We start from the raw sequence: 26,454 nt of genomic DNA, 5'->3' as shown, positions 1-26,454 counted from the left end.
TTTGAGGTGTTAAGGGCATATTATCTCTCACACACACACACACACTCCCTATGTGACTGTCCTGGTCCTGCACTTGATTGATTTAATCGCTCCACGTCTCATTCTCTTGTTTAGTGCTAATCGAATGTAATTGCTCGGCTCTCCTTCTTCATCTAATCCTACATTACAGAGCTGAGGTGTGGGAGCCAGGGACACAGACCCGGATATCATTATTATATTAATACAGCTGAACGTGAGGCCACACTTCATTTGTCTTCCAGGGTGGCAGATCTTTAGAAAGTGGTCAATAAGCTTTGCTGAGACCTCTTTATCGTGCAAAAGGAGAGCTGTGCTACTGTATGTTGGAGAATGATATGATGCATAAGAGGGAATATTGTCCAGATTAATCAGGAAACTGACAGCAAACCTGCAACCGCCTCCACCCCCATGTCTCTCTCTCTGTTTATCTCTCTCCCCGTTTCTGTCTTCCTTCTTCCCTCCCGAGCCTTCTCCTCATGATTGATGGCAAGGTATGGCTTCTCCGTTGAGGATCCGGATGAGTTGGACCTTGTTTTTCTGTATTCATCTCCCTGTCCCACTTCACATACATGTTCATTAAAATAAACAAGCATGCTCATATATAAGGAGAGATGGATGCTCTCTTTTTCTTACACACACCTCCTGTCAGACCCACTAAATTTGGCATAGAGCGCCGGTGTGTTAGGAGCTAGCTGTGTTGCTGAAAACTTGTTAAACTGTGATCAGTTATTCAGGTGCTCCAAAAGAAGTGCACTTTAAAGACTTGCTTTCCTTTCAAAGCTTCATGACATCCTTTGAAATCTCACTGTTACCTTAATGTCAACCTTGGCATGCATGCATCGTGCTTTAAAGATCAATGTAACATTTCCCTTCTCTGACCCATCTGATGAGTCGAACCACCTCACCTCGTCATCTTCTTTTTATTTGTTTGTGGTCACTAGGCCGGTGTAAATTAGCCTGAGGCGTGAGGCAGACTCTTCCTTTTTGTCCGGACAGGCACTACTCTGCATTTATTTATTCATAGACAGTTGTTTGTGTAGTCATACCAAATGTGTGCTCAGCACGCCCTTGACTGCACACTTTCTAGGCCTAGACTAATGTATATTTAACGTTGCTTACGCTCCCAGACAGAGTCATTTATGAGACGAAGCTCCATTGGACTGTTTTAACAGATGGGGACATTAATACAGCCCATGTTTGCTTGTGTTTGTTATTGCCAGATTGTTTAGGGTGCTGAATACACAAAAGAGAAATGATGGCATATTGATTTCAGTGCTGTGGGATTAATGTCTGTTATGAGGTGTCAGTGTGGTGAGTTAAAAGTTTATGCTGTCACATGGATCAGCGGCTGAGTATTGATTGAGAAGTCTTTGAACTCATTACTTGTGGCTACTGTAAGAGAACACGTGAATAAGTTTGACTCTTTATGTGTGGTTGCCCTAGATGTGTGAATTATATAGTATAAGAGTAATTTAGATGCTGGTTATTATTAGCTTTATAAAAGCTGAAGGTTGTGTTTACTTCTATAGTATTCTGTTAGTATTTACAAACAGCGGTGATAAAGTGTTAAGGGCAAGAGTATGTCTCGCTTTAAAACGTAATTGTACACATGGATCTCAGTCCAGGCGTGTGCATTAATATTCAGTTGCTGTTCATTCACATGCCTTCTTGACTTATCAAGCTTCTGCACTAATAGGTCATGCATGTTGCATAAGCCCTATACAAAATAACAAATGTTGTATTAACAGCCAACTGGAGGTCAACATCTTAAAGCTTTTAAATGTAGACTATTAAACTATTCTGGTTATTAGTTTGTAGTTGATTTTGTAGTTTGTCCACCTACTGTATATGGCTAGATGCAAATGAATAATTTTATCTGGGTAAAGTAAAGATTAAGTTAAATGTATGTCTTATTGTTTTGTTGTATCCTTTTTGGACAATAATGCCTCTAAGGTGCACGTGCTAAATAGGATTGTTGACATAGAACTTTAACATATACATATTAGAATTTCATATTTAACAAAAAAAATTTTCAAGGTGTTATGCATTTTTTTAGTCAGCTGTGTCAGAAAGTTTTCTCAGGGTTATACTGTACCTGAGCAAAATGTGTACTTTTAGAAAAAATATGAAAATATGGTATTTTTAAAACTTACTGACCTTTGCAAATATGAATAATATTTATTGTTTATTAATTGAATACGTTTTATTGTTTTATTAGTGCTTATTCAAAAAATTATGTCAAACGTTATATGTATACTGTTTGTTTTAAAAATGTTATCTACATTCTCAAGCCACTTACACCATTTTTCACTTTAAGCCGTTCAGAAAACATCAAAATAGTTTTTTTAAGAAATTGATTATGCATCACAAAATAAATTTATTCAAGTTATTATTCATATGTCACCTTGTATTTTGAATGAAATGAGTTCTCTGTTGCTCTTTCTTTAGACTTTCTCTCCGAATCTCTCCCATTATTTGTGTTTTGGCACATGCTTTCAGTCTTCCGCAGAGCTTCTATGTCAGTGCTACATAAGGCCACATCAGAGTAGAGCACATGGGACCCCCTCTATAACAATCCCCTCATCCGTAAACATCAGTGTCTCCCTGTCCCACACCTGCCTCCACCTGCTCTTCATCATAGCAGCAGTCCAATTTCCCGTCATTGTGCATCAGTTTTCCAGAAGCCCGCTCTCTCACCTCCATCCATCTTGGCCCACAGCCTCTGTCTTACACACCTTCCAACTCACACACACACAGACACCCCTCTTACACACAATGTATGTATATTGTGTAGCCTTTCTCACACACTTGGCATAGTAAACACATTTATATTCATGATGCTTTATGTTATTTATCCTAGTAGGACATATTCCTAGATCAAAATACTTCAGGAGTAGTCCAACCAAAAATGAAAATTCTGTCATAATGTATTCACCCTATTGTTGGTCCAAAACCATTAGACTTAGGTTTCTTAAAAAATTACCTTATTTTAAATTCCAGGTAACCAAAACTAAAACAATGAATCATATGATGTCTTGTGAAGAGAGACAAATAACTTTATATGATGAACAGATTACATTTAGGCTTTTATTAACATATAAAAACACATTCACAGAACACATCACACACCATAAACTTCGAAGCTTAAAACTTGATTTGTGCTTCAAATATTAATCAAAGTCTTTCCAAAGGTTTGGAAGGACATAAGAGGTGAATAAATAAGACAGAATTAACTGTTTAATTAAGAATAGTGTCATGTGAGATAGAGAATGACTGTAAATAAGTGAGATGGAGAGTGTATGAGCAGAAGTAACATTTAGTTCTCCATCACCCACCTTTTAAACTTTTCACACTCTCTTCCCTTCTCTCATCACACGCTTCTCTCCTCCTGACCCCATCAGCTCTCCAGTTAGGTCAGAACATTGCTCTCCCATTGAGAGATACTTCCTTCATATTAAGGGTCACTGACCAGCAGCTGAGTGAACGAAAATGAACTTTTCCTTCTCTCTGTCTCTGTCTATGTGTCTTGTTGGTGTGGGCCAGTGTGTATGGGACTCCTTCTGATCATCCCCTTTCCAAACTTCCTTTTAGGCTCTTTTTCATATCACTTTCCCCATCATCGCCCATCTCGTCAATAAATCCTCCATGTCACTCCCTCTCCCCATACAGAAGCCTTTCACGTGGACACCGAGCAGAGAGAGAGGGGGAGAGTGAGGAAGTGAGATAGCTGCTTAATAATTCAGAGCTCTGTTAAAGGGCAGGAGTGAGCTGGTGAGCCAAACTGACATTCAGCCAGTTATTGAGTGCTGGCCGCTGGCAGCCGTGTGTGTCCAGCCGTTTCCCTCTGTGCGTCTGGGACATTAGAGCGGGAGATTGACCTGCCTTATTGTGTTAATCCAACTCTTACCTATAGACTCAGCAGCCCGCATCACACGGCACTGATGGTGCTTCATGGGCCGCAGGTAATAGAGGCTTCTTAGTGTGATCACTGCTTTTCCATTAGGACGCTGTCTGGAGAGCCAGGGAGCACCACGCTCTGCTGGCTGGTTAACTTATTTTTGTGTTGGCCAAGTTTACACCTGGTATTAACGTCAGTTTAAGACAATCTGTTTGAAACAGGATGGCACTAAATCAGGATTTAACAATAAGGATTTTTTTCTGCTGGCTCAGTAGTTTCAATTTTCACTTGCCCTGCCAACCTTTGTACTACCAACACTCTCATTTAATGATACATTTTTTACTTGTAGCAATGCATTTTTAGATTTGCAAGAAATATTTATTTTAAATGAGTTTTTAAAAAGCCTAAAGAAAAGAAAAAATAATGAACAAAAAAAATTGTTAAAGAAATATAATTTCATAAAGTTTAATTTTGAATGAAAAATTAATCATTAAAAATTTATACATGTTTTAATATTTGCGTAGAATTTATTTTATTTTTAAATGTCTGTTACAAAATTCATTAAAATGTTCATTACATTTTTTTCTTTACAAATGAAAACATGCAACAGTTGGAATTTACACAGCTATAAATTCCATAATTTAATGTATTTTCCTGGAAAACAATGACATACTATATGGAAAATTTGATTTGTAGTTTTTAGCTGTGCATAAATCCTGTGTTACTATTCTTAGTGAAGACTATCACAAGTCAGCAGTTAGAAAACATTACCTTGGTGACAAATCAGCAGAATTTGCAACAATAATCTATAATACAAAGCAGAAAATATTTATTTATTACATTATCATCAAATAACAAAATTATATTTTATAATTATATCTTATATTATATCAGGAGACTTTTTGTTTGTTTGTTTTTTTACCATGTGTCTCAGCTGAATACTGACCAGATCACCAGTGAAATATCTAAATACCAGGAGTAAACAGGGCCTGAGCATGTCCCTCAGAGATGGGTTGGCACAGCTCAGACCTTCCCTGCTTTAGATTCATGTTTTATAAAGCAGCCCATGCAATCAATGCCAGAGATACATCTGTGTGATTGGGCCCAGACTGTGGACCTTTTTGATGTGCTGCCTCTAATTTTTCTTTGTCTGTGTGTGTATGTGTGTGTGTGTCAGATGACAGCAGGCTGTGAGCAAAGGGAGATCGATAGGACACAGTACAGCCAGTTGGCAGACGGCTGCGTTTATGAGCATGTGCACGGCAAGCCATTCGCCGGGTGTGTTTCAGGAGTGTGCTGAACTGTGCTGTGACATTTCAGCACATACAACACTTGCATTGCTGCAGCTAATGACCAGAACTGTCGCATTTGTCCAGCACTGATTGCACATCAGAGGCCCAATTAGCTCTGGTGAATTCTGACATTCTGATTTCCTCATCACTGAGAGAAATCCCAGATAGAGAAGACAGAAAGAGTAAAGGAGAGAGAGAAAGGGAAGGAAATGTTAAGAAGATGGTGTTTTTCCCCTTTTTCTGCCCTAAATTCCAGTCTATTTACTGTCATACTTGTCTCGAGCCCATCGTACACGAACAGGCTCATCAACATACAAAGCAATGCTCTAAATCCAATTTCTGTAATTGGCAATTTCATCATGGAGATCTGATTCATCAGTTCAGGAATTTGGTGTGTCCTGTGGGGGATCAGCTCTGCCTGACTGAAAGAGCAGCGGAGAGATCAGTGACCACTCTGTTATGTGACTATAAAGATAATAAGGAGACGTGTTTCGGCCCTATTTGACTGCAGAAGGTTCTTGTAAGGTCTGAGTTTATGATGTGACTACATAAACAGACAGCTTTGAACACAAGAATGGAGAGATGTCCACACCTCTGCCTCTATAACCTCTGATTTATGCCTTTAAGACTACGTTTACACGACAATGTTGTAGTCAAAAATAGAAAAGTTTTTCCCTTAAGTTTTTAAAAAGTTTCATGTATAAACGACAAAAATACATTTTTTGACTTTTAGACAGTTTGTAAGGTAAAACATCTTCAATTTCATCCTCTTTAAATTGGCACCACTGCCACACAATATTTTGTTTTAATTTATTTTTTCAAGGCTATGTTTGATTTAAAAAGAGCTGCATATAATACATTATATAATTTATTTTTCACTTATTTGATCATTTAAGGGCCTTAACATTATATATTTTTTCATGCATTGTTTTACTTATTTGTCATTTCCCTCAAGCTCTACTGCTGAGAACATAGACAAGAGGAAAGGAATTTTTCTGGCCAGTGCTTGTGTTTCTGCATGTGTGTGTGTGTTAGCTGCTGTAAGGCGATGATTTCATCAGCCAGAGATCAAAGATTCAAATGAGCATTGTAAATCACACACCATTAACGAGCTGCCTTGTAAATTAGCAATGCAGGGTGTGTCAGAGCTGGAATGGGGCGGGGGTTTTGCCACATGAGGACACATAAACTACCTCCACAGGGCTATTTACTGCCACCATAACCGTACTCAGAACCTGAGTCTGGCACACTGCCCTACGCCCGAAAGAGCTTTGATGGCCTTTTTCACTGGTCCATCTCCATCGCTCATAAGAAGGCCTGGGGTACCGTCTGTGCTCTTTGCACCCTCACAAATGATGGCGGATGATAAAACAGAAGGCTTTGGGCATGTGTTACTCTCCAAGACCCATAAAAAAGATTGCAAAGAATCTGTGCATATTTGGAAATTTCATCATTTACAAAGTCCTACATATCTTACAGGTCCTATTTTTGTGTTTTCTGTTTAAGAAATGACCATGTTTAAATTCATTTAGCAGAACTGTGCTGATTTTCCACAAAAAAAAAATATTGGCAGAAAAAATAATTCTGGGTCCTTTTTCTATTCTTATTCTCCAACAGATCGTTTTTGTCTCTTCATCTCATTAATGATGATAAAGAGGAAGAGGATGTCCTCTTTGTTTGGTTTATGAGTCCCGCCAGCTGCCATAACATCATTGTGTCAAGATAGCACCTGCTGTCTCTCAGTATGAGGTGTCTGGAAAACACTGATGCTTTGCAATGTTAATTGTATTGTGGCCAAGTGGATTGCTTGAATGGAACAATCAAACAACAACCAAACACTTGCCAGATTCCTGTTCTGAGCAGCTGGTGGGGGAGCCAGGCCTTTTATGGAATCTTTCCGTCACTCTTTTGTGCATCTCTGAATCTGTTGACGCTATACTTTCTGTTCTTGTTGAAGGTATTGATCCCATTGGCGACAATGGCATAGCGTCTCTGTGTGTGTGCCTCAAATATGTGCTACCTGCTTCCACTAAAAAAGAAGCTGGGAACCCTGGTATGAAGGGACGTACTGTAGGAACTTACTGAAATGTCAGCTTGACTCACGAATACAAATTATGCTGATGATTGCTGAAAAGTCTTAAAATCTTCTTTTTTTCTTTTCTGATTGCTACACCCCTGCATGTACACAGTATGTGTATACGAGTACACCACAAAAAACTTCAGAGGCCTGCAGACATATACATTCCTATTTTTTGCCATGGCCCATGAAGTTGATTGTCTTTAACTTGGCAGCTTTTAAATATTGCATGACTTCCTGATGGCGGTGACAGTCAGAGTCTTGGCTGCTCTGGTATTAACCTGTCTGTATAAATCAGGAACCCTCCAGTGCCTGCTCTCTGCTTTCCCATCCTTCTATCAGCCCTCTCCCATCTCTCACTTGTCCATCTCAACTCCAGGCCGGTCTGATCAGAGGGCCCCTGTAATTCTGCGCCAGGGGCCTGAACATCAGCGCTAGGCAGGTGACAAATAGTTTTTTAATTGCCTGCACCAGAAAAAGCATTAGTCTAGCCCCCTTCCTTGGTAGGGGTGGGTGGGACGTGTGTGTAATAATAATAGCCGGGCCGACGCCTCCCTGAAGGCTATTTTTAGACAGGGTATTTTGAGGGCTCGGCCAGTGTATGTGTGTGTGTGCAAGAGAAGGAGAGAAAAAAGGTAGGAGGTACGGCATTAGATCCTCCTTTCTGTGTGCCAACCAACACCCAGCACCGTTCACCCAGCAGCCACATGCACACTCTTTCCTAAGCCAGCCTGAAATGAAAGGAAATACTGTGTGTGTGTTTGGTGTGCTGAAAAAGCCTGATGAAGCTGTCCAGTTTATGTAGCAAGCTGCACACTCCTGCTGCTTTGGCTTGGTTTGTGCTTAGTGTTGAGATATGGTATTGATTTTTTTTCTCCTTTATCCTCTCTGTCTCTCTCTTTCTCTGTCCCTCTCGTTCTCTCTCATCAGTGCCCTTGCCATATCTATGTAAGATATTGGCTCAGCATTTGCTGAGCCACACACAGTAGCGTGTGTGTTCGTAGGGCGACACTGACCCCATCCGTTCAGATGGAGAAGACTGAGGTAGATTGAGACACAGACATCTGTGAGAATGCAGTCGGTACATATGTTTAGCGTATGTGTTGTGTTTGGGTGCATATATGGTTCTGCAAGTGGTCAAAAAAGTACAAGAAAGCAGGTTTACATCTTGAGATCATAGTTTGTGTGTGTGTGTGTTGGGGGTTTTGCAGCAGTGTGAATGTTTAGCCCGAAGCCTCTCCGTTTCTAGGATTGAATCTCAGCATGAGTTCTGCTTCACTGCAGTTCTGAGGATCCTCAGATCTGTTGTCCCCTTCAACAAAACACTCTCTCTCTCTCTGGCTCTCTGACCCTTTCTCACGCATGAAAACAGCACACCAGCTACCTTCCCTTAAATTCTTTTGACTCCTCTTATGAACCTCTAGACCCCATTAATTTTCATTTTGTTGGGACAAAAACATTATTCAGAATTATCTTCTTTTGTGTTTTGCAGAAGAATGTCATACAGGTCAAAAATAGCAAATTAGGACAATTTAATTTTTTTTTAGGTGAATTATCATTTTAACATATTTGAAAGGAAAGTGAAAAATACTAGGGTTTTAAAAAAGGACTCAAAAAGAGCATAAAATTATCAAAAAAGTACAAATAATCTTGAAGCCATAAAGTTGACTTATGTAATGAAGATTGTTGTTATTTGCTGATGATCTTATAATCTTCTAATCCAATTAGCTTTTAACTGAGGAACCACCACAACTGGATTGTGTCTGTGAGTTAAACTTAAGAAACAAATTTACCAACAAATCTTATTTGATGCCAGTACATACTTATGTCATTTCTGATGTAATTGCATTTCCATTTATAAATGTGCCCATCTGCTTTCATGTCGCTAGTAAAAGCTGTGTCTCTAGCAGAAGGCCACAGAAAACACTTCCTGACCATATCGTTGCAGAGAGGGCAGTGACTCAACACAACCCCTACAGCAGTATTGAGAAGACCTTTTACCAGCCATTTATTCTCTTCTCTATGGGGAGTGGCCTGTCCTCACACACACACACACATACACATACCTTTTGTCATCCTGGCATTTGGCATATGATCAGAGTAGGCCTGGACACAAGACAATCTGTTATGGAGTTGTCACTTTTAGATGGTGTCCTTGAAACCGGTCCAGGGATTGTCCGTGTGACCTTTGACTTCTGTAGGCAGCACTCATGAATGGCCAGCACCCAAGCCTGATCCAACCAGATGTGATATGTGTTTGTTAAAATACTCACATGTCTGCACAGTGTGACCCAGAAAGCTCTGATCAGGGCGACGAAGGGTTAAATCCGCCTCCGCCCTTCTCCTTTCCCTGCCCTGCCAGCTGTTCCTACTCCACACCTTTCCTCTCCTTATTCACTGCTTCCCTGCACTCCCCAGTACCTCTCGGACCAGTAAATGAAGGCTCATTTGCAAGTTAGATAAATCCTTTGAATGTATTATGGATGTAAACAAATTAGCCCGTAGGCCCCAGACGATAGCAAATGGAGCGGAGGTCTCTTCCTGTGGTGGTTTCCTGCACATGCTCAGTAGCTTGATTGATTCCTTTTCTACTGCTTTAATTATTTCAGTATGAACTGATTCTCTCCGTATGAGGCAGGTGCGTTGTTAAACTAATGCTCTTTAATGCTACCTCTGTAACGCTCCCTGCCGAGTCCTTCCTCTCTTCATCAATTCATAACAAGAGCACTCAGCCAATTAAAATGAACTGGAGAGGGGCGAGAGGAGAGGAGTCGTGCTGAACCTGTTTATCCAAAGCAATGTTTGTAGTCAGTGCTGTTTGCAGGGCAAATTGAAGTTGTTGTTTCGTTTTGTTTCATTTATCACCATGTTACTTTATTAGCTCATTTACTGTTTCTCATTATGATTAGTGGTGCTTGTTAAGGCAACTACAGACTACTAAAAGGCTTAATTATTTGCTTTCATCTCATTTTAAAAGGATAGTTCAAAAGTAATTTGTTTATGTCGTTCCAAAACTGAGTGACTTCTTTCTTCTGTGGAATGTAAAAGATATTTAGAAAAAATGTATTTGATTTTTGTTCATACATTGAAAGTCAGTGGGGTCTTTGTTTGTTTTGTGTGAACACTTGCACACATGCACATCACATACTCTTTTAAACTACTGTTTTTGGCAGGGCAGAGGTTAAGAAAGAGAGGAGTGGGTGAGGCATTGTTGAGATTGATTAAGACTCACTATTGATCACAGAGTGTGTGGGTGAGCCCAGGGCCCATCTCTCTGAAGACTCCAGCTCTGTTCTCTATAGCAGTCTGGCTTGAGACCCCTCCAGGGGCCACATCAAAGAGTCCTACTCCCCAGCCACACTTGTCTTTTGAAGACAGCAGCGTTTGATGACATCACTTCCCCTATTATTTCACAGTTGGACAGTGCGGCTCATGTGGAGCACAATACCTCAGTATGTGGTGAACAGTAGACGGAGACAAATTCACACTGAGCCAAATGGAAATGTTGGATTTCTGTGTATATAGGTTTTTGAATGCAGCTCTGCGTCCTAATGTATTTTTGCACGTTCACTTGTATTTTTAGTGTTTCTAAATAAATAGACTTAACTCTGCTGTAAGACTGACAAGGCACCCACCCACATGATGAATAGTGGAGAAAGTGTTATAACACTGAAAAATGACACCCATTGCTTTTAAGATGGATTCTGAACACTGTACCTGCAGTAAGCCATCAACAAACAGACTGCAGGCTGATGATTACTGACAGGCAAGTGTTTGTTGCCTTTTAGGAAACCTAAACCTGTTGTTCTCCACATCTGCTTCACACCTGTGGTGACCTCATGCAGACCTTGAGGCCTGAAACTACCAGCTGCAGGGAGGTCAAACACATGACCAAACATGTTAAACACCCTCACGCTGACAAATTAGACACACTCTCCTAGTCACATTCAAGTGTCTCTTTCCTGATAAGGCATAGTGTTTAAAGATATAGTTCACCCAGAAATTAAATATCTGTCATTATTTAATGATAGGCATTTCTTTCCAAACTTATGTATATGACCCAAAAACACAATCCTAAAAAGGGATAGCCTATTGTGAAGCTTCTCTCCTTCCATAAATTTTCTGTTTGAATGGGAAGTTTGTAGGAAGTCCTACAAATGTCCACAGCGTTTCATCACTAATTTCTACATTGCATGTCTTTAATCAATCCTGAGAGAAGTTTTTAACACCAAAAGAGGGTTTGTGCTGGCACAAGCTGTTAGTAAATCTGGCCCGTAAAGCACAAAATGTCTGTAATTAATACTATAATACTTTTTTAGGGATATCACTATTTTTATGATGTCACTGTATAGAAAAAAGAAGAGTGAAGAATTTTCAAACTGTCTTCCTTTAAATCAATAGTTCCAATAATAGTTATAACAGAATAACATAATTTTCATTTTTAAGTGAACAATTTTTATTTAACCATAATGAATATATATATATATATATATATATATATATATATATATATATATATATATTCACATTCTCCTCTTTCTCTGTGTGTGTGTTTCTCACTCACTCTTGCTCTTTCTCTCTTTGCTTTTGTCTTTACCGAATCCTCTCTCTCAGCTTCAGGGCTTTTCTTCCTTGGTATTTGCTTTAACCCCGAATCAATCTGTTTTGAGCAGAACTCATAAACTTTTCATAAGCTCAACCCTTACACCCATGTGAGTGAGCTCGTCAAGACTCCTCTGCCTGTCCTGCTGCTTGTTTGATATTCGGCGTACTTAAGCGCGGTGCCGGACCACATGCCAGGGCTGCGTTCAGTTACGCCGCGTGTCTCCTTTCTACCGCTCAGGGAGCCACTCCTGTCTCCGCATCAATCCCAGCTGGCGTATATCATCAGAGTGTGAGCGATATTTAACTGCTCCATGTTTAATTTATGTGGTGGAATGTCCGCTCAGTTACACACCCTCAACTGTTTGGAGACGTGCCGTGCCTAACCGCTTAATGTAGTCAATGCAATTTGTGCTGTGTTTGCATGATTAGCTCTGAGTGACGTTTGTCCACACCCCACCTCACCAAGGGACAGATGCAGCCCATGGATTTTTTGTTTGCTCACCAGAATGGCATCGACGTTTACGGTGATGTGTTTTGCTGTGAAACTTTCACCGAATGTTGGTCCACTTTGACTTAATTAGCACAGGGAAATATTCACTCTCAAATATTCTCTCTTTATCATTACCTCTCTCTCTTTCCCTCTCGCCCTTGCTCTCACACACATTTTAACCGAACAGCAGGTCAAACTTTTTAAACGTGTGCATCGCTAACAGGCTCACTCAAGCAGAAGCGCCATCTCAGCACCTGTGCCTTAATGATTAATACCATATTGATGATCTCAATTAATTTCCTATTACACTGCAGCAGGTCTGCGCTGCTCGCTTGCTGTCACAGCCGTGAGTTTGGACTGGGGGAGATCTCAGAGGGCAGCTGGCTGCCAGTGATAGTGGGAGATTTCAGGTCGCTGTGCAGCATGCTTGCACTCTGAGTAGAGTTTTCTGTATAATGGTGACTGACCTTCACTGCGTATTTGTCATCCAGTAAAGAGCAAGAGCTTTTTCCTAAAGGCAACACGAAAAGACATTTGCAAATACATTTAATGGGACACATTTGCATGTGAAACAGAATAATGTAGAGGGCTTGATTTTAGCCATCTGACGGTTGTTGGACTGTGAAAAGTGGACTATTATATTATTGGTTAATATAATTTTTCCATACCCACACAGGCTTTGCTTACATCAGCAAAATAAATACATGTCAGTGGTAGAGAAAGTTATAATAATGACTGAATATTCTGAAAATATATTTGGTAACACTTTAGTATAGAGTCCAATTCTCACTAATAACTAGTTGCTTATTAGCATGCCTATTATTAACATATTGGCTGTTTATTAGTGCTTATAAAGTATAATGCATGACATCCATAATTCTACCCAATACCCTAAACTTATCAACTACCTTATAAACTATTAATAAGCAGCAAATTAAGAGTTAATTGAGGCAAAAGTCATAGTTAATGGTTAGTTAATAGTGAGAATTGGTCCTTGAAATAAAGTTTAACCATATATTTTATTTAAAATAACATGGACGTCCCTGTGTGTACACTATCATGGGGTGAGTAAGATTTTTTATAAGATAAAGGAAGATTAAAATAACAAAGAAGATTCTTCAAAAATCTAAAATAGTGAGATAACATGGAGATTTTTACTCCATTACTCCATATTCAGTGTCACACGATCCTTCAGAAATCTTTCTAATATGCTGATTTGGGGCTCAAGAAATATTTCTTCTCATTATAAATGTAAAAAAAATTACTTTCCTACAATGTTGGAGCTATTTTTGTCAATTTACTCATTTCTCTCTTCTCTTCTCTTCTTTTCTTTTTCCTCACTTGTTTCACCTGCCATCATACTGATTTCAGAACTCTCAGCTCTGTCCTCTGTCCAAAACTTCTGTCTTTCTTAAAGAGACTGAACTCATTCTGCTAGTCGCTAAACAACTACTGGCCAGTTGGCTGTCCCAGAGGGTGATGGTTTATGTGTGTAGGCATCCGGGGGTGTCTCCTGAGCCCCTGCACCCTGGGACCTCTAGCTGGAGTGGTCAGTGTGTTCTTGGACCTCTCATTGCTGAACTTAATGCAGCATTCTGATTTTGCATTCTGATTTCATGTTGTTGTTTGATCATTGGCATGGAAAACTACTGCCATGGTTTAGCTGGTTTTGGTTCAGAAATTCACCCACTAGGCCATTTTCAAGGCTATTGCCACAACATGTAAAGACTATAGACTATCTTATTTTATCTGCATTCACTGATCCAGTCAGCTTAACTGTGATTCAGTCTAGAACCAGGAGTCCTAGCAATCAAGGAACGGTTAGCCATAGAGAGCGTTCTCCCCAAAGTATAAATAATTGATGGCCTTAGCATTATCTGCACATTATGATTCTGGTATACAAGGTTCAGACTCGAGATTAAGCTCACATTTAGCATTAGAATTCAAGCTCAGGCTTCCCTGCTGAAACAAAAACAGCTTAGACAAGCCTAAATTTCTAATCTGGCCCAGATTGCACTGAAAAAGAAGATCCATATATATATGTGTGTGTGTGTGTGTGTGTGTGTGTGTGTTTTCTTGTTTTTCAGTAAAAATATCTAAACACCTTTATAAATAATAGATATGTAGATGAAAACTTTTTTCCACAAAGAGAAACACTTAGCAACTAGCTGAAACAGAGCTAATGTTTGTTATCTAAATAAACCTTGAATTAAGTTTATTTTTCTCCTCATTGCCCATGTATTTTTATTCTTTGCATTAAGTATAAATCTTGTGTTTATAGCACAAAATTTAGTGAGGCGTTTGATTTATAAGTACAACAATCAGGCAGTTAAGTGAGGAAAAGAAACTTATGTCTACCTGTATACTATGAAAACAAGTGTTAAAATCTAATGTGGTTTTCCTTCTCAGGTAAATTAGTTGTTTAAGCATTTTTAATTTCTACTGAAACAAAAAAAAAATAAAAAAAAATAAAAGTGCCTTTTCCCAAACTACGAAAATATATGTGAAGATATAACAACAGTTGCAAACATTCATACATATATATATATATATATATATATATATATATATATATATATATATATATATATATATATATATATATATATATATAAGCAAACAACAAAAACAATTACCAACTAAATAATGGAGACAACAGAGGTCAGCTGAAAATAAAAATAAGGAAAGATGTTTTCCTTCTTCTTTGAAATCTCAACACAGAAATACTGACCTAGAAAAATACTTTTCTCATGGTAAAGACTTTTCTCGTGGTTTTCTCTCTTATGCTAGGTAGTATAAGAGGTCAACCATCTTCACCAAAAAGATCATTGCTGAATCTAGATGAGAAGCCTGGTTGGGGCACCGTCTTCTAATACCCAACATAAGATGGTTATCCGACAGGGATAGACTGAGTGCAAGGGCTGGCTGACTTTGCTGTGTTCTTCACTGACACATGCACTTCCTGTGAGGGACTTTGGGCTTTAGAACCATAGTCACCAAGCTCCACTGAGCCCATCACAGCAGACTGATGGCTCCCAGACGGCCTGCTCCCGGTCTGCTCAGGGCAGAGCTAATGGAGAGAGCCCACCGATGTTAGACCAGCTGCCAGATGAATAACTGAAACACTAGTGGCAGCCAAGGTGGAATCTGTAGTTTTACAGTAACACCTACATTTTGTCCTCGGTGCTCTCTGCAAACTCCAATTCAATCTGCAATGAACATGTCCTTCAAAGAAAAAGGAGAATACAAAATATCTTTCAAGGTTTTTTTTTTTTTTGCAGAACACGTGGACACCTGGGCAAACACATAACCTCATGCTTCACGGACATACTCTTGTGAGCTGAGTAGTTCTGGCCCTGGAAGCTAAGTTATTTAAAGCTGGCTCTTGACTTCATCTGAGTCATTATGGGCTGCTGAATTAAACATCACAGACCTCAGCCTCTGGCTCCTGCAGAAGCGCTCTGCCATGCTTTTCAATGGCTCCATCCTCTGACTCAAAAAGTTACATTCTCTAACACCACTTCACGCGCTTTTCTCTCTCATGTCTGTCGAGAGGGGCTGAACCGAGACCTAATGAGACAGAATGGCACATCACAGTCCTTGAGAAGCAGAGGATGATTTGTACCAGCTGAGGTCGTTTCACACACTCGAGCATAAAGTGAGGAGTTGTCAAATAGCCATGCTATATTCCAAATCCATTCCCGACTGTGCGTCCCAAGGGACTGGGATTTACATGCACCTCCTATGGAGCGTGCAGCTTTCTAGAAGCTGTGTATGTTTATGTATTTGTATGTGGGCATTAGAACAACTCACAGCAGAATGCTGAGACTGTATAGGCAAAGTTTGGTGGGTTCCAGAGTTGGAATTTAATCAATGTTTGAATGTGTGAATATAACACTGTTCCTGATTTTTTAGTATTGATGTTGCTGTTGACTGAGTAACTGCTTATCAACAGAAGGTCAGCTGAACATGTTAGATGGGTGTTTCCTCAACTTTATGCACTTGTATGTCCCAGGGATTGTTTTTTATTAAAGCAGACAGAACTTATATATATATATTAAATTCTCAATTCAAACAATTGTCCATTATTTATATATATTACACACATTTCCCACTATTTTAAACTTGGTCAATCCTTTAAAATATGGATTATTATAATAATAATTGTATAGTGATTATTATCTGTTTTTAGTAATTTAGCTGTGGCATCATTTCCATTATATAAAACATATATTAATTTTATATTTTTTCCTAAACCTTAAACTAAAAAAAAAAAAAAAGGTAATAGTAATATATTTTTAAATCTCTTAGCTGCATAATTTCCATCGAAAAATGACAGAACTCAGTTTACTGTATATGTTGTTGGCCATAAAGCCCACAGGAACTTCTGCTGCTGCGAGTGACACACTGACCTTCATTGTTTCCTGCAAATATGCAAGAAAAGAAATACTCATGGCTGTTAAACTTTCTCAATCCACTTGCTGTTGGCAAATGTTTTATTTTGAACCTTGTATATGGAACCTTCCCATATGTGAGATTGGTGTTGCTCTTTGTTGCTGGCTCAGCTACAAGAAAAATGAGCAGTGTTAAACAGGTGTCACTGACAGGAAATGACATCATCGCTTTTATAACTGGGTGCAAAGTGACTGACTTTTACCAACTTGAACTTGAATGTTCTGCATATACAGGCTCATAAACATTAAAGGGTTCATGATAGGGTCTTCCTCTGCACTAGACACAAGCTGTAGGGGTTTTGCTGCACACCATCGACTTTGACGTGGCATACACCCACACACACAGGCATACACACAGACACACTAGTCAGTAATAGGAAATAAAACTATGAAGAAAGGGGGATGTTTTGTTGCCCGGCACAGCACTGAGTCAATTGACCTTGAAATGAACAGTAGCACTGGGGGACAGCGAGGTATGGATACATTTAAGAGCTGGGTGTGGGTGCCAGGGGCCAGCTTACTGCCTAATGACGGACACACTGCTTCATCCATCACAATGCCATAGCCAGGGCACCCGCCAGGGCAAGGCTTTAATCACCTCTCTCGCTCATAAACACACACACACAATTTTTTTTCACTCATAAATGTGAACTCTTGCATTTGTATGGCACACATACTCTTAAAGGGACAGTTCACATAAATATGTATAGTCTGTCATGATTTACTCACCTTCATGTCACTGCATGCATTTATTTCTTCTGTGGAACACAAAGCCACATATTTTGCTAAATGTATTCATACAGTGACAGGTCAGCAGGGTCCATTTTTGTATTGATTTTCTTTATATGAGCAATTTTTTTCTGCAAATCAGTCATGCAGGTCTAAAATTCCATGATATGAATCATTATATTATTATTTTACTAATAATAATTTATATTTTGATGGATTTTCCATATTATTTATTCGTTTTTTATTTACTATTAAAGGCAAAATTTAATGATTTAATGGAAAAAAAAATTCTCAACCGAGGGATTAAAATAAATACATAAGAATTACGAGTTCCTAAAGTTATTCCTAAAGTTATTTTATTTCAGCTTGTTTCAACATTTCTCATTTTTGATTAGTTAAATTATATATATATATATATATATATATATATATATATATATATATATATATATACATATTTAGAAAAAAAAATACTAAAACGTCAACTAAAATAAAATAAACACAGAAAATAAAATCTTATATCTTATAGTCTTATTTAAAAACTTATTTATCTACATGAAAGAAAAAAAATGTGAAGTTTGTTTTACATGACAATTTAATTCCAGTCTTTCTACTTCAATATGTCATATTTAATTGTGTTACTTGCTGTTTCTTTGTAATTAATTTTGAAGTTTAAACAAAACAATTTAAAAAATTTAAAATTTTCTACACCATTTTTGTTTTTCAGTTTAACATGATAGAATAAAAACAGTATGACTTTCTTCTACTTGCAGTAGCACCTGGTCTTTATGTGTTCCCACATTTAATCACACACTCACATTGGCATACTTTACATACTCTCTCTTGTTTTCACACACTCACAAGTGCTGAACTTCACCCACATCCTCACACTCTCAACCATTTCCATTTCACCCAAGTGAAATCAACTACAACCTGTCAGACACTCCAATCTCTTGAATGTTGCTGTCTTTTTTCAGAGAGAAAATTCTTGATGCTCCACTATGACTCTAACCTCTACATCATGTCTGGAGTACATCATCTTCCTCCAGAACTGAGCCCAGCGGTATTCTGAGAGCACAACCCTTCTAACAAGTTAAAAATAGTGAGACAGATGGAGACAAAAAAGTTAAATATTTGTTGCGGCATATCTGAAGTGCTGTGATTTATGTAACATGGGTTAGTGAAATGGGTCTGCTTGTACACCCAGTGGGTATGCTCCTCACCACGCTCACAAGAAATGAGTCAGAGGATCTATTTCTCCCATGCTTTTTTCCCACAATCCTCTAGGGGTATCCTGTCAACCGAGTGCAGCGCTTGGCCATGTTTTTTTGTGCCGCAGCTTTGAACTCCTCGCTGACGTTTTTTTCCTCTTAGAGCTACATAAGCACTGGTTATTTTTCTCTTGGACTCGTTTGTGCGCTTTTTAGCTTTATTCAGATATTTAACCTTGATAAGGTTCTTGTTGTTCCATTGCCAAGACTTTTTCTTTCAGCTTTTAGCATTTGGGATAGTTATGTTGTGCCATAATTTCCCAAATGCTCTCCCTGTCTGTTGTTGTTGTGCTGTCGTTTACACACCAAAAACATGTCACTTCCTGCAGGATGCTGTCATGCATGTCACAAAATGTGTAATATTTTATCCAGTATATTTAGACATATTTAATGGGGACAGGAAAACGTACTTCATAACAGGAGTGACTCATTCACATGACAGGAATCAGCAAACCTGTATCAAAACAAGTAACATAATGTTCTCATATGTCCAGATCAGAACCAGCGCCAGCTAAATATGAAACCCAAATGACCTGTTTTCAAACCAGTCCGACTCAAAGACAATCTCTTACGAACAGGCACTTATCTGCCAGAACATGCCGTCCCACCCCCACGCTGCAATAAATCATCCGCAATATGCAGATACCTTGAAACCCAGTCCTTCTTCCCAGCCCTTCAGGTTGGAGTTGATGCTGGCTGGAGGCAGGCCCAAGCAGCAGTAATGACCCTAAAGCTATTACCAGTGGATATTTATAGCACTCAGGGCCAGCTATGGGGCAGCAATCATGACCACATTGGCTTCATGCATGTGGGCGTCCAGCTACTAGTTGCCAGGTTACCACAGTGCTTCCAGGTACCTGTGTGTTCCCCAGACACACACACACACACACGCAAACACACAGAGAAACACCTTTAGAATTGAGTTCTGCTCTCTTTCTGCAGCCTTGAATTAAAAAAAAAAAAAAAAAAACACAACAAGCTTTAATTGTTTTTCTTGCTTACCAATGAAAACAATTTCTGTGAATTGAAGCACAGAACTCTTCCTAATTAAGTTTTTTTTTAACCTTCATTTAGCATTTAATGATCTTAAATAGTGAAGTCAAAGGATAAATAAATACGGGTTCTGTGGAAAAGTTGTACAAGGTCTACACGCCTCTGCACTCCAGGGATGAGCCTAGAGTAAAGGTGCTGAGTTCTAATGAATGCCTTTCATAATGAAAAAATACCACGGACCCTGCATACGCTGCAACTCTATCCAAACTTCCGCCCCCTTCTCCCACATCAACAAACCTGGAAGCAAGCCCTGGTTCTCTATGGAGGTGTACCACAAACATGACCTAAAGATTACATTGCACAATTAATCAATACCTTAATAAGATCCCATTTTCTCCACCAAATAGTATCCTGGCCAAAAGTTTCCTCCTCCTTTAATTTGTTGGACAAAACTTGCATTATTAAAAGCCAGCAGGAAATTAAATTAAGTTTGCATCCTGATAGATTTATAAGACACTACACATTAACATCGTGTTGTTGTGCCATCGGAAAGAGAGCGAGGGTCTAGAGGGGTTGAGAGCGTGATTGTGTGGGTGTGTAAAAGCTCTCTGCAGAGACAGCGAGAAAGGAGTGAGCCGTAGATGTCATACGCTTCTGGCTCACTCTTGAATTTACGACTGAAGCACAGCTTCAAAGATTACTTGTATTTAGATGGGTTGTAAATCTGCCAAACGTGCATTGTAAAACATGGACGACTGCATCGGCGTAGTAAGGAATGTGTTTGTGTGTGTGCGTGGTGGTCATGGATGTATTGCCCCCCGCCCCCTCCCCAATATCTATACATTAAATGTATACAATAAATGAAACATAGAATATAATAATTATCATATTATTAAAATTATTAATTAAAATCATTTATTAATAAATAAATATTATTATATATAGTACTTTACAAAAATAAATTTTTACAATTATGGATGGAGGTTTAAAATTTGCTTCATTATCATTAAAATAATGGGGAAAAAAACTAATTCTATATATTTAAACGTACTTTATATTTATCTTATTTGTTTCTTTAAATTTTGGGGTACAATATAACCTGAAATTTTGACCCGTACAGCTTCACAGTTCAGCTACAGTTTTTATGATTGCCTGGGTTTTACTTACCCTTCTGATGCTGGTTAAGGATTGAGGACATGGCCTGGTAATCACCACAGCTGCTTGTGCCATATGGGAATGTAGTGCTGGTGTCTGCTTCCACAAGCTCACAGTTAGAGCAGCAGGAGCCATGCCTGAGCCTCCTCAGCTCGCCCTCCATCCACTTAAAAGATAAAAGTACACCAGAACTTACTCTTAAAATCCTCTCATGAAGACATATTTCCTACAGATTAAATTTTTTTATCAATTCTTTTCTTTTTAATCCATCAAAGGTGTGTTCAAACTCCTTGAAACATTCACTTTGAATATCAAGTGTGCTGGTTGAAGAATTCAGTCAATAGTTCTCACTGTGAATTACAGGGCTGTTTGATTTTGAGCTCTCAGAATTTAGCTTTCGATTTGTTCTGTCGCCGTTTTCCGTCCTGCAGATTTTGTCCCCTCTCTCTGTGGTCACTTTTCAAGGCTTGTTAGTCCCACACAGAGATTGTCAATGCTCTTTCTAATTGTGATTTGTAGTCCATTCAGTTGTAGTCAGAAGACTGTTTGAGAGAGGAAACATCAGTCTGAATCTGGCCAACAGCAACGTAATAGAGGGGTTCAGAGATGTCTAATATGACAAAAGGTGTGTCTGAAATTAAAGCAGCTTCCATCAAAGGCTAAACAGGCAGCATTTGGACTTACCTTCAAAGGAAACTGGTTTTAGACCAGATTTCCAAGGCACTATGATGTCTTGGCTCATTTGTGCATTATCTATCCCTCTGAAAATGTTTGGTCTGGGTTTCTATTATATTTGTTAATGTCACAAGAAACGTCTTGGTCATAATTCACCACCAAAAAAAATAAAAATCAAGAAATTATTTCCAATAAATATAAACTATTTTTGTGTCAGTTTTATTTTCTGTTTTGGTTTAGTTCTGTGTTCCTTGTTTAATTTGACCCAGTTTCCTTTGTTCCCATTTTCCCTCCACCCGTTTGTTTCTATAGTTACTCGTTTGTTCTCACCTGTTCTGAGTCTGTTTATGCCTATTCAATGGCACACAAAGCCATTTGACTTTCAACTGTGATCAGCTGTGGTCATTTTGATTAGCTCGGCTTGAAAAGAGCTTTCCTGCCGCGTTTCAGTCCTTTGTAGTGCAACTGAAGCAAACAATCAACTGTGGGTAGCAAGGCACTGTCAAAAGATCTCCAGGATAAAGTTGTGGACAGGCACAAGTCTGGAGATGGATACAAAAAAGAAAAAATTTCAAAGGTTTTATCAATTCCTAGAAGTCTATTATTAAGAAGTAATAGGTGTTTGATACAACACAGACCCTCCCTGGATCAGGAGGTCGCTTAAACCGGATGAAAGAGCCAGGAGGAAACTGGTCAGAGAGGTGACCAAGAGGCCTACAGCTACTCTGAAGCAGTTGTACTGCTGCATGTGGCTACAATATTACAAATTTTCCACAAATATGGCTTCAATGGAAAAAGCCACTCCTCAAGAAAGGGCACATGCAGTCACAACTGAGCTTCACCAAAATGCACCTTGAAGATTCAGAGGCAGATGAGACTAAAATTGAATTCTTTGGCCATAACACCAAATTATATGACTGGGAGAAATCCATTACAGCTCACCATCCAAATAACAGCATTCCTACAGTAAAGCATGGAGGTGCTGATATCCTGTGATGGGGGAGTTTCTCTGCAGCAGGATTGGAGCAGTTGTCAGGATAGAAGGAAAATGGATGGGACAAAATCGCAGTCTGGGGACACCTAGATCAGACCAAAAAAGGCGCAGGGGCTCCATCAGCCTAGCCCCACTTCCCGGCCCCCAGCCCTGTGAACGCCAGTGATCAGAACTTCTGACGAGGTCAACATATATTTGCAGTTGAGACAGAATGCTGTGCAAACATTGTGGCTAAAAAAAACAAAGCAGCATTTATTAGCTTTCATACATGGCCATGATCAGGTGTGGTGACCATGGTGTATGAATGTCTTTGTGTGTATTACTCCATTGAGAATGCAGTACCCATAGATTTTGTACATGTACGCCGAAGTTTAATGATGCAGACCGGGAGGCAGCACAGAACCGCAGCCCCCAATTCACTCAGCACGTAATGCTCATAAAACTAATAAAAATGCTAATCCAAGGTACAGTTTTCATCACAGTTTCAGTGTACAGACTCAGTTTGTGAATACGTTATGTATCTGCATTTCACGTGACATTCAAATGCTGGTTTCCTGGAACAAGTGGGATTTTGTGAGTGTGTGTGTGTAATCTCTGTGGTGACAGGGGACCACTTGTTCTGTGAGTGTTTACATTACTTTGTAATCATCTCAATTTATGATTACAGAACAGAATTGATGTTATTAACTCTGGCTAGACAGGCATTAAACAGCCCTTTTATTCATAAGCTGTCAAAATATGTCCAGCAAATTGACAAAATTTGTTTATATGTATGTGTGTGTGTGTGTGTGTGTGTGTGTGTGTGTGTGTATATATATATATATACAAACCTTGTTGACAGCTTCAATGTAACAAAAACAGGTGCTTTGTAAGGCCCACACAACTCCTTCTGTGTTCACATGAAGATCCCTGTTTGGGATGTTCTGTCCTTGGTTTAATCCTCTCTATGAATAACTTTGGCACTACATACCATCAGTAAACAGTTGCGCCAATTCGTTTTTGCACAAATAGTTTTATTCACTGCTCTTTGCTTAACCAGGCGCCGCAGTGGGTAGTTAGATTAAATCACTGTCATTCTTTTCAGCACAACACACCTCCTTTCTATGTAAATGAAGCTTATTATAGATTACACCTTATTCACAAGACTCAGCACTATTTGCCTGTGCAATTAATGTTGCCCAAGTACTGCCTGTGGAAAGCAGACTCTAAGCTATTTTATTCAGAAGACATGTATGTGTGTTTTTCACTTCATTTCAGTCACTCCACAAATGTGGTGAAGTGTGCTGGCTAGCTGCCAAATATGCTAGATAGTGCTTAACATGCATTAACACATTATATTTATGTATATGTATGTGTTGTTGCTCCATCATCTGTGTTTCCAGGGTACTGCTGCTGCTGCTTCAGTCAGACCTTTAAACTCACCACACCACTCCCCCTCCCCTTCTTTTTTTCTCTCTCTTGGTCCTGTCCTTTTCCCAGAACCCAGACATTGTGCTGGTCCACTACCTGAATGTGCCAGCTATCGAGGATTGTGGAAAGCCATGTGGGCCCATCCTGTGCTCCATCAATACAGACAAGAAAGAATGGGCTAAATGGTCGAAGGAGGAACTTATTGGCCAGCTGAAACCCATGTGTGAGTGTCCGATCAACTGAATGCAAAATTTGTCTCCTCTCATGCACGTTTTCACTGCAAACAGTGTTTAAAAAAATGCTACCATTCAAAGGTTTAGGGTTGGTATGATTTTTCAATGTTTTTGTCTCATATGCTGCATTTATTTATCTAATCAAAAAATGCAATAAAAACAGTAATTTTGTGCAATATGTAAAACTCTTTCTCATTTTATGCTTTTGCCTAATATGTTTTTTTTTTAAATATATAAAAGCAACTGTGCTCCTTAGTATTTTTTGTTTAAACTATGATCAAATCAAATAAACCAAAAAAAGATGAAATCAACAGCATTTATTTGAATTAGATTTTTGTAAATAATGTCAAAGTCTTAACTGTGATTATTTATTAACTGAATGCATTCTTGATAAAAAGTATTTATGTAAAAAAAATTATTAACTCTTTGAAGGGAAGTGTTTGTCTGTGGGTGTGGGTGAGGATATTACTATAATATAAAAGGTAATGTATATAGGTAATACATTTAGTGTGGTTTATGATCAAAAATAAATTAAATGCACTTCATATTTCATATAACCTTTTTAATTTTAAATAATTGTATAAATTATTTGTATGAGTTATGTATCTTGATTACATTTTACAAGATACAGAATAGTATTACATTTAGCAAACTTTGCATTTCAGGTAAATTCATTTCATTTTATATACCTGTTCTTTCAAACAAAACAAAGATAGTTATTAAGAAAACGTTTTTCAGTCTAAAAAAGACCTTTGTGAGAAAACATGTCTCCATGGTTCACACTGCCCCAACAAACACCATCAGGATTGCAATACTGATCCAGCAATACACTACAGCTGTTGGTGATGGTTAAAGCAGTGTGATCTAGCCTTCAGATCCTTAGACAATATACATGACATTTTCTTCTGTAATTTCTGTATTATTTACGCAAGACCCGTGCTGTTTAATTTATGATATTTCATGAGAAGTTAGTCTCTCCCAGCTCAGCCTGCTCTAGGCTCCATCTTACATGCTGCACATTGTGCCCTTGTTCATAGCAGGAATCTCCATGTGGAAGCTTTGGCATGATTATTAGCACACCCACCTGTGCATGCCCATTCCGAGGCGCCCTGGTGTCCCAGGGTCAGTGGAGCTTCTTGTCTGCGTCTCTCTGTCCATAGTGATTAAGCACGTTGGTTTCCAGTCAGTCAGTGGAGGAGAGCAGTGATGTATTGATTGAGGCCAGTGAGTGGATGGAAGAGTGTCTGACTCGCCAGAAATCCCTTCATACATCCAGCACTGCTTTGCCCGTGCTTTATGCTTACACTGTGTTTATATTTCCATCTACGACAGGTCTAGGTCACAGAATTGACCAGAGGAAACCTATCTAATGAGGATGTATAAAAGAGGGGGTATGACGGCATGCATATAATCATGTTTACCCAGTCTTACGAGGACACATCTCTGTATGTGATGCCTGCCATTGATCATTTGAACTAGGACAGGGCTGTCAAGGTAATGAATATATGAAGTCGGATCCCTCACGTCAGCACTTTTAGACACAGGATGTCAGCGAGGAGAATATAGATGAGCACAGCTGACATTGTAATCGCTGCCGCGTGTTATGATCCCCTTAAGAGCTCTCATGGCAATCACTTAAGAGCTCCCTTTCCCACTGACTTTAAGACACGTATAGTAAACTAATGTGTATATTGCACTCCAATACCTGATCTACATTGAAACCATTTGCCATAATGCATGCAATTCATTCACGTTGCAAATGGTGTGGACCATGGCAAAGGTGCAAGATGTCTTCCACCAGTCGAGCGTATTGTGCAGTGACACTAGGCTAATAGGGCCACAAGATTCATCATCATATTCTTCAAACAACTATCTGTGATGTGAACTCATCTGTAGAGCAACAGTATCACCTAGTGGTGGAGCTGCAGACATGCAGCCTGTTGATAGTCAGAGATTCATTGTAAATGTATTAGCCATGCATAATTCATGGATGCATTATACATTGGCTCTACAAACCCAGTGTGTTCCCTTGAGTGACCCATATCATACGCAAACAGCTTGCATTCATTAATGGGACGTTCAGTTTGGATTGAATTGGTAAGGAGCATTGCATTCCTCGACTGACAGTCCTCAGAGATAGACTTCTGTAACTGTTGTTCT

The 26,454-nt window shown here is 39.0% G+C and overlaps 1 protein-coding gene across 1 annotated transcript in view; it reads left to right on the top strand.

Annotated features, from left to right (window-relative positions):
- Window positions 1-26,454, top strand: part of LOC113096960 (calmodulin-binding transcription activator 1-like) — a gene marked incomplete at its 3' end in the record, with an annotated part of 313,244 nt that overhangs the window by 261,027 nt on the left and 25,763 nt on the right. The window contains exon 6 of the mRNA XM_026262176.1: window positions 24,131-24,284. Coding sequence (XP_026117961.1) covers window positions 24,131-24,284 — 154 coding nt within the window. The remainder of the gene's footprint in view (window positions 1-24,130; window positions 24,285-26,454) is intronic.

Source organism: Carassius auratus, unplaced genomic scaffold, assembly GCF_003368295.1.
Source record: "Carassius auratus strain Wakin unplaced genomic scaffold, ASM336829v1 scaf_tig00216047, whole genome shotgun sequence".
Taxonomy (NCBI): domain Eukaryota; kingdom Metazoa; phylum Chordata; class Actinopteri; order Cypriniformes; family Cyprinidae; genus Carassius; species Carassius auratus.
Note: the sequence above shows the minus strand (reverse complement) of the source record. Positions and strands in the feature narration are given on the sequence as shown.